The following is a 14,460-nucleotide window of genomic DNA, read 5'->3' as shown; positions in this document are numbered from 1 at the left end:
CTTAGTTCAAAATGAAGGGGTGAAACAATAGTTGTTTTAGGCTCCACCTATAATATATATTTATGGTTAATAGGGATCCCCACAAATGTCATTATAGGCAATGAGGTAGCAGTGCGATTACAGGGTCAGGGATAGTACTCTATTTGTCAGCAGTCACTCGTTGGGACACCAACCTGCATGCACTGTTCCTCACAAACCTCTGGGTTCCCACAGCTCCCACGGCCAGACTGCGGACCACCGTAGATCACCTTACGCACAGCTTCCACTCCGCAGTATATGTGAAGTTTTAATGCCTGCAGCAGCACAGATCCAACAGCTGCCAAGCCTTGTCAACAGACAAGGTAGATAGACTCTACCACCACAGAACACCTTATGCACACCTTTTGCTCTCTGTTCCGTGGAGTATGTGAAGTTTTAATATCTGCAGCAGCATGGGTGCAACAGCTGCCAATCCTCAACAGACAAGGTAGAAAGAGTCTACCACCCTAGACCACCTTCCCCACACTTTCCACTCAGCGTTCCGCTGAGTATGTGAAGTTTTAATGCCTGCAGCTGCATGGTCCAACAGATGCCATGCCTCCTCAACAGACAAGGTAGATAGACTCTACAACCGCAGACCACCTTAGTCACACCTTCCGCTCCAATGATTAATATCTCCCTCTGTTCCTTCTTCTCCCTCCTTCCTCTCACTCCACTTCTTAGCCTCCTACTATTCCTCTAATCCTGACTCCTGTTCGACTCTATACCAATAGCTACTCCTATTCTCCCACTGACTGTCACTGTTTCCACTACTACCACGACTACTGTTCCCACTCCGCTACTACCACTACCTCTCTTGACTACCTTTCAAGCCACTTAGGGATATGGTGCCCTAAACACCTCTCTCGCTTTTACAAACCCCTAGGGATATGGTGCCCTGCTCATCCTCTACTGGCCCCTGTTTGACCATAAGGGACTCCCAGGGATATGGTGTCCTGCTCACCCTTCTCCTAGTAACTCCCACTTGACTACTAATTTCCTCCACTCGCTACTCCCACCACCTCCTACCTCTACTAACTCCACCACTACTACCCCATTCTACTACTTCTACTACTCACACAAACACTCCACAGAACCCTCCTTAACAATATCCTCCACACTCCAAAACGCTATCGCATTTACTGGTCTCTCGGACGTCCTCCACCTTCTCATGTCCCCACCCAACTAACCCACACTTACACATTCACACACACTTCCTTACATACCCAACCCACTCCCAGGATTGGCCACTTACCATAACCAATTGCTTACCTAACTCCAGGAGTTTGACAGAGGATGACTAGGGGCGGGCTTAAAAGGGCTTCTAAGCCCCGCCCCTTTTCCAACATGGACCATGCTGGGGTCCTGGGACGCTGGAGCAGTTTTAAAGCCAATGGCCCAAAAATAATAACAAATGCCCAAATCCCTGGTGACATAGTGGATTAAGGCCTCATGGGGCCTCTATTAATTAAAATATCCTTGGTGGGCTAGTCTTAAAGGCCTTTGTGCAGCCTTTATGTTTTGATAAACATCCCTGGTGGGTTAGTGGCAGCGTTTTCCTTTTAGCGCGCTCCAGCTGACAGTGCCAGCTGAAGCCACTCTCCCTGGCCAGTGTTGTGCAGCTTGACGTGAAAGGGATGCCGGTGTTGCCTCACTGTTCTCCGGCGTCCTCGGCTGTGGCTGCAGGCTGGTGCTCCTCGTCTCCTTATCTCGCCCCGGAGGCCACCGTCTCTGCGGGAAAAGAGGGGGCCTGTCCTCATCCAGGCACTCAAGGGAGGTCTTGTGGGCTTCCTCCGGGTTGGCCTCACCCCCTCTCCCTTGGCAGGGCCACATTGCTGGCCCTGTCACAGTAGATATGTTATAATGTGAACCTTCATGCAATAGTATTATTACGGTTTTACAAAATAGCGATGTATTAGCAGTTTTTTTTTGTTGAAAATGTGGTTTTATTAAGTTTTTATGGTCATGTCATGAATAAAACAATGATACATCCTGTGAAATAAACAAAAGATTAATGTTCACAACTTTTGCCCCCCCCCCTCCCTGCATTCCCACCTCCTCCCTTTCCCACACCATGGTACATTAAATGATGATAGCAGCGGTGTTCAACACGTCATCTCACGAAGGTTAACTCAAGTATAAGGCGGCCCCCCATAAGGGGGGGTAGCCCGAAACCGCCAGGGCCAGGCTGTAAGAACTGTGACTCACATTTTAACAGGCCCCTCTCAGGCAAAGCGGAGATGTCCAGGCGACAATGTTCAGATCTAGGAGACTGTCCAGAGCTCGTCGTTGTCTTTCAGGCCGTTCTCCCATTTTTGTCGAAGAATCGATATTGGACTTAGATTCGTCGATCAAGTGGGTCAAAAATTCCATATCATAAATTGCCGGTATTTTAGAAACCCAGTCTCCTTCCCCCAGCGCTCGGGGTGATTTCCATGTTTGGGCCCAGCAGCATTTAGCCGCCACTAGCATGACATGTAGCATGTGGTCGTGTTTCACCTTTGGACCTCCCTCAACTTCAATACCAAACAACATTAGCCAGGGGGATAGGGTCCTTTCCATTCCATCTACCTCTTTTATCCAAGAGATGACTTCTCTCCAGTAGGTTTGTGCAGCATGACATTTCCACCACATGTGTATATAATTCCCTATTTCTGTGTGGCATTTCCAACAATGAGGATCATAGCCCCTTCTCATTCTGGCTATTCTTTGTGGGGGGTAGTGCCATCTATGGACCAGCTTTAGGGCCTGGTGGCGGTATTGGGGAGCAGCTGTAGAGCGGTTGGCCTGTCTACATATCTTGGTCCATTTTTTTTCTGTTATGGGAGTGCCTAGGTACTTCTCCCACTGTGTTTGGGAGGATGGGGGGTTTCGCGGGGCGGAGAACAGCAAAAAGCCATAGAGCCATGATATAACCCCTTTGTCCCCTTATGTGTGATAATACATTTCTCGAAGTCTGTCAGATCCCTCCTGAGGGTATCTCCCCATCTACTCTCGGTGAGAGCACCCTTTAGTTGTAAGTATCGGAAGGGGGAGAGATTGGGAAGACCCAGGGCGTCCTTCAGATTCCCCAAGGGTATGAACACCCCATCTGTCCAGAGTTGTCCCGCTCTACAAAGACCTGCCTCGTACCATGTATTAGCTGTTTTAAACATGTGACAATTGGATAGGCTATATGAACTGTTATGTCTTGAGCTTTCAAGGCTGATACCAAAATAAATCTGTTTAACTGACTGATGTTTATGCAGTAATGCAGTTCTCGACGGCTGCATCATCAGAGACGTGTTTATGGGTGGGCAAAAGGGGCACGTGCCCCAGGCCCCCACCTTGGAGGGGCACCCGACAAGGCTGCCTTAGTGAAATAAATCTGTTCCTGTTGTTCATTTAACTTGCACATGCCAGGATATCTTATGGTGCGATGCTGAGGCTAAACCTATTGCTTGTCTGTTGTTGACAAGTACATTCTGCTCTGATCAAATCAACCTGTAATGCTTTCTGTCTTCACTGTGGTAAACTTAGTTTGTGCGTTCACTAGCATGCTCACCTTTCTGTGCGGATTATATTGATCATGTGCAATAGGCAACATTGAAATGCTTATTGATAAATGTGAGTGTTGAAAAGGTTCCGAAGATAACTCAGTGTGTTATGCACTCATTGCAGTGATCTGTGTTCATATGCAAGATTACAATACCGAACTACAGCAAGGCTGACTCCACTTTTTCTATGTCTGAAGTTGATAAACTTGCATCTATATGTACGATACCACGATCGTAGACAAATCATCATATCACTGATATTACTGTGCTGTCTTCGGTGGAAATGGTTGCCTTCTCACATGTTGGTAGCATGGTTTAGCCCATCACCCAAACTTTCTTTTTAAGTAGATAACTTGAGTTGAACGCCTTCTAGACCGATGAATGCGGACCAGATATCACAGTACTGTGGCAAACATATTTTAAATTCTGTTCATTTGGCACAAAAAACGATTTGCTTTTTTGTAGAATTAAGAGGTTTTTCTCCAAGATTTTAAATAACAATTTCACTAGCTGGTGTTTTGGGCATATTTAAAGCTTTAACATACATTAGAGAAACCCAGATAACATCATTTAAGATCACATGAATTAGAATGCGTGTACTTGTTTACTTCACTTGAAGATGGAGACAATGACGCTAGAATCATTCCCATTTTGCAAAATACGCTTCTGTAACATTTTGTTTTTAATAATTGTCATGTTGGGTTATGTGATTTGTGTACTTTCCTAAACAATGGGATTATTTTAGTTCATGGTAAGAACTGGAAAAGAAAGCAGTAAAGTGGAGAAATTGCACAGCCAGTTTCAATCCCAGCATCACCTCTTACCCATGTGTGCTTCCTGGGCATTTTATTTAATCTCGTATTGCATAAATTGTCAAAATTGTCAGTCCCTAAACCTTTCCAAATTTTCACCCTTCAGATTGATTTCATTCTCAGGGTGTGATCTTTAAAAACCAAACAAAACTCACTCATGGTTTTACTGGCTGTAGTATTGCTTCCTCGAAAATATTAGTGAGCATTGATTTACTGCACACCACAGCCACTGGTTCGTTTACTCTCTAATGGCAACGCTACTTGAAAATCAGTCCATCTTCCAATCTCTATCTGCATACAGACATCTTCCTGGTAGTTTCTAATCTTAATCCACTCTCTATGCTATGGAATGTGTAGCTTTCTCCTTGCTTCCAATTGGTATTGTGCATCCAGGCTTGAGCACTTTTGCATTCTGTAAGGCAGCTAATCAGAGCTGTCTGTTTATTCTGGATTGTGTGCACCTTTTTCATACAATCAGTGTCCTCCATTTAATCTAGGGCTGGTGTGCATTCCTTTTGGCTGCTATTGATGAAAAGTGTCCTGTACCTATACTAGAAGACAAGAACCCTTGTTATGGACTGCCAATGTTGCCCTTGAAATACTACTTGTTTATCATTCTGATTACAGCAAGAAGGAAGAGGATACAGGGACTGAAAGGGAGTACCCATGCTTATTTTGATCGCAGCATATCAAGCTATGGGTTGTGATACGATGGGGGGGTATGGGGTGGCGGCGCAAAACCAGATATTCTGGATCCCTTAATCCATTTGGTTCAGTGGAAGGGGCCCCAAAGGTGCCTGTGCCCTGGGCCCCAAAAGTACTTAAGATGGCCCTGTGCATCATCTGTCATGTTTTGCGATGTTTTGATTTCTTGACATGTGCATTGAAGTATACATGCAATAATCAACATGTAATGTCTGTCTGTTTACAGTCCCAGAAAGCCTGGATTGAAGGCGTCTTCTTGAAAAGAGAGTGTGCGAAAATCATCCCCAGTTCAAGGGACCCTCACAGGTAAATTAAAATATAACTAAATTTGTATATGTAAGGAAAAACACCATGTAGTACATCTCTCTCCCTTTCTCCTTCACCCTCTGCTACTAATTAAAAAGCATTGAGGCTGATAAAATAGCTCAGAATGTTAAGGGTTTTAATCTTAGTGTGCTATCAGCTGTCACGGGTTTGAATCCCAACAAGGCCAACTTTGGCCTTCACCCATCTGTGTACAATAAATTGACTACCATTAAATTGGATAACAATGAGAACCTCAATTAATAAAACACTGTAAAGCAAAGTTGGGGGTACTGTTGAGCAGGGCCCGATTTGCTGCACTAGCATAAAAAAACAATACTCAATAATGGAGTTCTTAAAGTGCACGGTAAAACCCAACTTTATTCAAAACACAGAATATGCATCCGGGACAGCATACAATAAACTCTCGTAGCTCTCAATTAGTACAATGAGTGTAAACAGTTTTATATCGAAAACACGTCATCAATGATGTCATACTATAATATTGATTATAAAACCTATGAGTGCTTTTAATTGGTTAGTATGCCAAGCTACATATAGCATGCATAGGGGTTATTTCCAGAATTGGATGATACATGTCTGATGCCTCCACTTGTGCCCAGCTCCTTTCTGATAAAACGTTTAATACATCACTATGTTGGTCACTAATTGGCTGGCATCAGATATCATGGGTGGTATGGCAAGAGAGATTCTGATTGGTTGGCACCTTGATCAACAACCTTGGACACTTTGACAAGGCGTCAAGATATAATTGAGACATGTGGAAGAAAGAGGAGAAGTCCATGGTCTGCACATTTTCCATTTAACTCCTCATCATCCCCAGGCCATATGCTCTATTTGTTTCTTCATGTTTTGGCCTTGTGTATCATCTCGTGTCTGTCTGTGCTGTAGGGAGTTCGGCAGGTGTCTTATCTGAACTTAGCTTATAATGAATGGATAGTTTTCTTTATGACTTCACGTGTTAGAGGACAGTGTTGGAGAGTGAATTTGTTCTTATTTATTATTTATTGGATTTTTAGCTAATTCTAATTTACATGTTACCTTTCTCGTGACCTCTTGGGACACCATTTCCGTATTCTCTTTGGAACCTCTTGGCATAGTATTCTCATGCACCTGACAACAATGGATGGTTGTTTCTGTTAATTCAATTAGCTTGGAAGGTTACTGCTTCGTCACCTGGGAACTGTTAACTCATCTTTGTCTTCGTTCTGCATGTCCGCTACTCCCTTCTGTACCTAACCTTAGCGAGTGCTGTGGCTGCTATTCTGGGAAGCTTCATAGCTTCTACAATAAATGTGTTTTTGTAGGTTCATCATCTTTCTCAGGCCCACTGCAGCATTTTTGCTAGGAAAATGGCTACACCTTGGTTCATTCTCCGTCATTTTGTGCCTTGCATCTCTTACATGTTGATGTTCTTCGGGGATATATATATATATTTGTGTTTGTTCTTTGTGTCTGCATGCAAGTATTGTTCATGTCTGTGCATATGTCCTTCATGTCTGTGTGCAAATATTCTTTCTGTCTATGCACTGATGTCTATGTGTACTTGTGTCTGCTACGTGTACTTTGTATGTGTGTGTAGCCATATAGTCATTCCATATATATATATATATATATATATATATATATATATATATATATATATATATATATATATATATATATCAATGAAAAAACTATAATTGCAGGGACGTGAATGTGACAATTTAACACAACAAAGCCCCTTAAATTCATCTAAAGCCACCTTAAATTCGCACCCCTGCGCCTGTTGCACAGCCTATGACCACAATGATGGCATCACAGATCACCTCACTGATGACATCACTGATGAGATCACTAACTACATTACAACAGTAATTAAGCAGGGCCTTCAGCCATGGCCAGTCTGCATGGCCAAATATATTTCAACACATGAATGGGTACTACTCATGGCCTTCAGTTATGGACAGTGGTGACAACCTTCACCCATGTGCACTGAATATTTTAAAACACTAACAGGCTACCAACCATAGAGTTTGGCCTTTACCAATGGATACAGCTTTGAGCCGTGTCCACTGTATATTATATACACTGATCAGCCACAATCTTTGGCTGTACCCACTATATATTCTAACATATAAATGGGCCACTAGCCATGGCCTTGGACCTGGAGCAGTTTGTACATCTTTTGGCCATGTCCACTGTATATTTAAAAGTAATAATATGCAATAAGCGATGGTCTTCGGCTGCGCCCACTGTGTATTACACAACACTAACCAGCCACTAGCTATGGCCTTCGGCTGTACCCACTGCATATTATTTACACTAACCAGCCACTAGCCGTGGTCTTCAACACAATACTAGCCAGTGGCCACAGCCTTTGGATTTGCAGACTGTATAGTCTAACATATTAATGGGCACTAGCTATGGCTTTTAGCTTTTAGCCATGGCCACTGACTACAGCTTTCAACGTTGTTCACTGTATATTTTAAAACAGTGATGGGCTACTAGGCATGGCTTTTAACCATGCACATTCAAGGCATACATTCGTTTTCAAAAATTGATTAGCAGAGTTTGCTAATAAAACATTTTTTGATTAGCAAACTGACCCATTTGCTTAGCAATTTTATACTAATATTGTCAATGTCACCAGAAGTTATTTGTACCCAAGACGTGATATGAGCAACAATACAGAGGTTTTGCGTACTGCTGAAATAAGACATTAGTTAGAGGAGTCAGACCTTGCAAATTCTTTAAAATGTAATTTTACCTGCAGGCCGGGTAACTTAGTTTCCCTATTCAACTTAAGAGAAATGCACTCAACCCATAGCAATGGAGGACAACACATTTAAATTATGATTTGTGTACAATGCTGCATGTCACTACAAACCTGCTTTGTTTGGTACATTGCTGCCACCTAGAGGCCAGCCAGGCACAGTGAAAGTTTTGTTTGACATTGACTGCAAACAAAGTAAATGTTAATTAATAGTTTCAAACATCTCTTGCAAATGCTACTCGCCCTTCATAAAATGTACTCAACTGTGCGAGAGTACGAAAAGACTTTGCGAGCCACAGCTGAGTGTCTGTAAAATCTAAAAGGTTAGCTGCATGAACAGACACAAATAAATAGATATGATAAAACGGCTCTGAAAACAGCTTGACCAGCTGTCTCCTGCAGGTGGTAATATATAATGCAATCATAATCATAAAGCAAAGCGAGCTCTGAAAGCTCACTACAGTGTTTGGTATTGCAATAGATCTGTCGATGTACAGATTGGATAGAACTATTGATCATTACTTTCGGTAGGAATCTGGTTTGCTTTGTGTATTCATTATGTAAGAGGAAAGAAAACGACTAAGTAGAGTGGATTACGTGGCAAGCAGAGAACTGGGCAAACTAGATGGAATATTGTAGTTTGTGGTCATCTCAATTTCAGGGACAGGTATAAAGCAACTGGGTGATAATATAGAATTTCAAGGAGTATGGGTTCACTCATGGGTTGAGCACCAGTTGCAAGATGTATGCAACCTGCAGGGTATAGAGCTGGGTTTGCCATCAAAAGCATTTGATCATGTGATCATGTACATCTTCACTTGTCAATATGATGCATCTTCCCCAACAAAATGAAATATAGCTGACACAATTAAATTTAGATACACTAACCTAAACTTCACTGTAAAACATGGAGCTGATGCCGTCTTTTACAGTATCAATACTTTAGTTATGCATTATGTAACAACCTACATTTTAGGAATGGAATTGCATAACTGTCTTTTAAAAAAATATTAAGTTGACACATGCTGATCTTTACCAGACAGGCTATAGAAAGCTTAATAAAAGTAGCATCCTGATTATTTCTGGTTTGCAGTTATTTGTAAGAGAAAAAGGCATTCTTGCCTTGTACTCCGACACATGCCTTTGGCACTTAAGAGTTGAGGAGATGATTACTGCTGCACTTTCTCTCCATTAGGACTTGAAGTGAATATAGAAAAGATGGGGAAAAGAGCACATAGGGCAAGAGCAGGACGAGCTGCGCATTTATTGAAGAGGGCAACTTAAATATCTATCATTGATACAGAAGTGTCCATTTGATTAGCACACTGACAGAATTGCATAGCAAATTGCTATGTGACACTGCTTATTTTATGCCTTGCACATTGGTATTTTTGAGCACTAACCGACCACAAGCTTTGGCCTTTGGTGCTGGCCAGTGAGCCCAGCCTTTGTCATGATGAAGTCCACGGCCTAAATTGTTATTAAGGTAATCAAAGTTTTCAAGAGATAAATTATAAATGATGTTATCGCTAATTCCATTATTGTTGTTATCAGTTATATACAATGTAATTAGTGTTTTCAACAGTGACAGCATCATGATGGGATTTGTAATGTCATCAGTGTTCTCATACAAGATGTAATTAGTGATGTGATCAGTGATGTGATCAGTGATGTGATCAGTGATGTGTTTTGTAATGTCATCAGTGTTCTCATACAACATGTAATTAGTGATACCATCAGTGATGTCATCTCTGATGTCATCATTGTGGTCATAGTTTGCGCAATAGGGGGCACGAAGTTAAGGTGGCTTTAGCTGAATTTCAGGGGTTTTGTTGCGTTAAGTTCTCACTTTAACATCCATGCAACTAAAGTTTTTTCCTTGAATTTCAAGGGTTTTGTTATTCCATACATAATTGACATCAATAATTCAGACAATTGGGCTAATGAAAATGATGTATCATGTTTAGAAAGCAAAATAAAAAGAAATTGCACAACCATCAGGTATCAAAGCCTCATGTCACCTCATGTAACATAATTATTTGTGATTTCATGCTGATGTCAATACATATTCAAATGTAGGCCCCCTGCACGCTCTTTTTCAAACATGCCCTCATACATCATAGAACATGCCCTGGATGTTGATAAAGGGCATCTTTCTGTACACAAAATTACCAAGATCCTTTTAACGGCTTTCTGAGCAGAAGCATGTTAGCTACCCCTTTACAGAGACTGTTTCCTCACTATCCTGTCCATTGAGAACATTGTATACACCATGATATTTCTACTCCAAAAGGTATGTATGTTAACAAATAAATGTTTTTCATATACACCCGAAAAAAAAAAACGTTTGCTCTCTCTTAGATATGTTTTTTTGTCATCAATTTCCTATCTGCAGCTATCAAAATGCATGCACGGCTAAATGCAGCAAGTTCTATGGGGGGGGGGGTCTACCCGGGCTTACACATGGGATAACCGTGGCTATAATAAAATACATGAGGATATGCCATTTCTTTTAACACACACTCGGCCTCATTACGAGTCTGGCGGAAAGAAATAACAATTACCGGCATGCCGGTACTAGTGTGTCTGTGTTGCACTGCACCCGTAATGAACGGGAGATCACGAGTCCGCGTGCACGCACGTACCGGCATTGCCAGTAACTGCAGCACCGCCATGCCTGTAAGGTCCATTCTGCCCCTTATAGCGGCTTCATCGAATGCACAGAGACCTCCACCGGCATTGTAGATTCTGCTATGAACAGCACCATCACACCGACATCGCTAATACCGGTACCAGCATTACCGCCACTGCAAGCAACATCATCGCGCCAGAACGGAAAAATGCTCCGGTGGCCATCTTGAAAAACACAATCCATTGCAATCCCTTGCCTACAGGACCTGGAATTGGAAACTGTGAACCCTGCCTGCCAGAGAATGACTCAATCCACCTGCAGAGGCACAAACCTTCAGTGCAAACCACGGTTTAGCGACAACGAGCTCAACATATTTGCTGACACCCTGGTCCAGCATGCGGATGTGGCGTTCTGCACAGACCTGCGCTGTGCTGCACAAATGCAGAAGAAACACATCTGGGAGGAGGCCCAGAAGGTGTCCACAGTGGGGACAACCCCACACAGTGTAAAGGACTGTCACAAAAGGTGGGGCAATCTGCGGCTGCGTGTCCACAACATACTGTCAGCTAACCGTACACAGGCCCAGGCAACAGGTGGCGCACCATCCTCACCCATCAAGCTTTCACGGTGGGAAGAAACATGCAGCTCTGTGATTCACATGGAGGCCATCAAAGGGGTCAGGCATGCTGAGCTGGGAGTCCCATCATCGGCTGATGAAGGTGATTGACCGTTAGCACAATACAAAAGTGAACACACAAACAACACCACAAATACAATGTTGGAGTCCAAATGGCAAGTAGATGACAGCAAGTAGATCGGCCATCACCTCCCACCTAAAGTCTGCCACAACAGAAATGCCACATCCCTGTCACGGAAACACACAACCAACCCCACTGACACAAACCTTATGAGTCCCCAATTGCAAACACAATCACCATCTGCATGTGGACACGCACGTGCATCACCGTAGAGATGCAGGCCTCACCACTGTGACATCTCATTGCATGGTGCAGACATCTCCACCACCGAGTGCACACCTGAGCCCCAACCACACAGCACATGTCACGCAGACCCTGAGGCATGCCTACCACACGCAATCCACGACACACCTGTAGACCACCCAACAGACAACATGTATAACATGGCTGCGCTAGAAGGATGCACAGACACTGCACCCCACCCCAACTCATGTAAACACCATGTCCGCCCCTCCAACATGCACACGGCAATGCACAGGACCCAAAATGTACAGACATCAATTATGTAGGATGTACCTTCACCCATTACTCATGCCCTGCCTCTCCATCCCCCACAGGCACAGGATCAGACAGCGATGACGGGCCCACCACAAAAACCAAGGCAACACCAGCATGCAGGAGCAGAGGGGATGATGACGGCACCAGGCCGCCATTGTCAAGGGCTGGCCCAAGGCGACCACCACTCCTAAACCACAGCAGCCCGGCAAACAGGTCCCACAGGCCGGTGGCCCTGAGGAGCAGCCAGCCCTGACACCTGGCAATGTGCCCCTGCCAGGTAAGACTTGTGCCATCATGGCACACATGCCACAAGGCACACGACCCCAAAGGCCACGGACAAGACAACCCCTGCCCCACTGCAGCCACCTCATGTGTACGAGGAGGGTTCAGCAGTGGGCAGCGATGCTGAGGGGCCGCAGTCAGCGGCCTCAAGTGACCTAGGGGAGGCGGCCCAATCCGCCCTACATAGCGTGGAGGAGGACGGCCAACAGGACAAGGCTGACACAGCAGGCCATTGCATGTCAGAGGACATTGAGGAAACACCATCCCTGCCACCCACACCACAGCACTCCCTGGGACATGGGTCTGGTGGTCGCAGATCTGGGGAGGAGATGCCTGGAGACGTAATTAGCCCTCAAACGAGTCCCACTCCACCTCCCGTGTAACCACCAGCAGGAAACAACATACGGGACCTAGAGGGCCACATGACCCGCATGGAGCAGCGCCAGCAGGCCATGCATGATATGGTGCGACAATACCTGGCAGAAGGGGAGGCCACAAGCCAGGCCCACTGTGACAACAACCAGGCACTCACCCGTGCTATGTACCACGTGGCCAGGCGGGTACGCGAGGGCATGGAATATGTGACGCAGGCGCTCACGCAGTTGGCTGTCACCATGGCCCAACATCAAGCTGCATCGGCCAAGCCACAACCCCCACCATCGTCGAGCACTACCCCGGGAAGCTCGACTCAGACGAGCCCGGTGTGTAGGTCACTACGCAGCATGCGCCGGCCAGAGGAGCAACAGCCTCCATCCAAAAGGGGCTGTCAGTAGCCGGACATACATGCAGGAGGGAGTCTGGTTGGACTTGTATTGGGTGCAGGGAAGTGGGTGTGTGGGGGAGTTCAGGGATGGGGGTGGTGGGTGGGGGGCGTGATGTGTGGGGGAGTTGAGGGATGGAGGGTGGATGGTGGGGGGCACTTTGTAGAACAACACGGGTTTGGTGCACATTCATACCTGTTTTTTGTACATAGTTCACATTTCCTTAATACAACTGGTGTGCACATGAAGAACTCATGACTGGACATTGATCATTGAGTGTGTGCCAATTTATTTGTCAACAGTGCCCAGTGTCCACATTGAAAGTGCCATGTGTTACCCAGTACTTTAGTAATATTGTTCAATCAAAGATTGGCGTACAGCACATCCTTCAGGCACATTCTGATGTGGCCGATATGCAGCATCTTCCCCATCATCCTCCTCATCTTCTGATGGATTTACGTCCATGTCAGGTGGCAGGGGTACAACTGTGCCGGATGCACATGTTGTGCAGCATGGCACATACCAATACTATCTTCCTCACCTTTTCAGGCCCGTATGAGTGCCCTACCAGATCTGCTGAGGCAGTGAAATGTCTGCTCAGTCATCACACGAGTGCGTGCATGCGCACAATTGTAGGCCTTTATGTGCCTGGTGACTGGATGCCTGACAGAGGTGAGGAGCCACGGCTTCAGGGGATACCCAGCATCACCTGTATGGGAGCAATTGCAATTTTAATTGTGAGGGTGTTTGGCATTCCTGGTGTACACTGGCTGTACATTGTTCATGGTCAGATGCAAGAGTTCTTATCTGCCAGCTATTGCCATTTCATTAGGGCAACACTCAGGTCAGTGCACTCGATGTTGGTCCACGGTAGGGGAGCATGGGTAACTTACAGGTCGTAGGGACCTTGACACCCGATACAGCACTCACACAGATGATGTCAATAGGCCCATAATGTGCTCACATGTGATGGCTGTGTTGCAGTGGTAAATCCAGTATGCATGTAGGGCACTGGATGATGGTTTTCCCTGATGTGCAACATAATAGACGTTGTTTTGCCAATCATGCTTCCATATACCTGATGACGCTATGTTCATGTCTGTCACCGCCTTCACCCATGTGACCAGGGCACAATGTGGTTGTTGGTATGGTCCGCTTGGTGTCGACTGGCATGCTTGTGCTTAAGTACTGTGGATTGTTACAGCACAAGTCGCACACATGTTGGTGATGTTCACTACTTGCAGGATTCCATTTTGAAAACCTTGCGGCATGGTATTTTTGAGTTTGCCTTCATGTGCACATGTTGGCATGGTGTTATGCGGTGTTACTGTCGGGGAGGGGCAGTGATGGGGTTTCCATGAGTGGCATTTTGTCTTTCC

General features: G+C 45.0%; 1 protein-coding gene across 1 annotated transcript in view; it reads left to right on the top strand.

The window, feature by feature from the left end:
• TRPM6 (transient receptor potential cation channel subfamily M member 6) overlaps nucleotides 1–14,460 on the top strand; it is a 1,703,532-nt gene that overhangs the window by 191,875 nt on the left and 1,497,197 nt on the right. The window contains exon 2 of the mRNA XM_069625828.1: nucleotides 5,298–5,377. Within this exon, the coding sequence (XP_069481929.1) occupies nucleotides 5,298–5,377 (80 nt within the window). The remainder of the gene's footprint in view (nucleotides 1–5,297; nucleotides 5,378–14,460) is intronic.

The sequence above is a fragment of the Ambystoma mexicanum genome, chromosome 6p (genome assembly GCF_040938575.1).
Source record: "Ambystoma mexicanum isolate Mex_15411 chromosome 6p, UKY_AmexF1_1, whole genome shotgun sequence".
Lineage (NCBI taxonomy): Eukaryota > Metazoa > Chordata > Amphibia > Caudata > Ambystomatidae > Ambystoma > Ambystoma mexicanum.
This window is presented reverse-complemented; position numbering and strand designations above follow the sequence as displayed.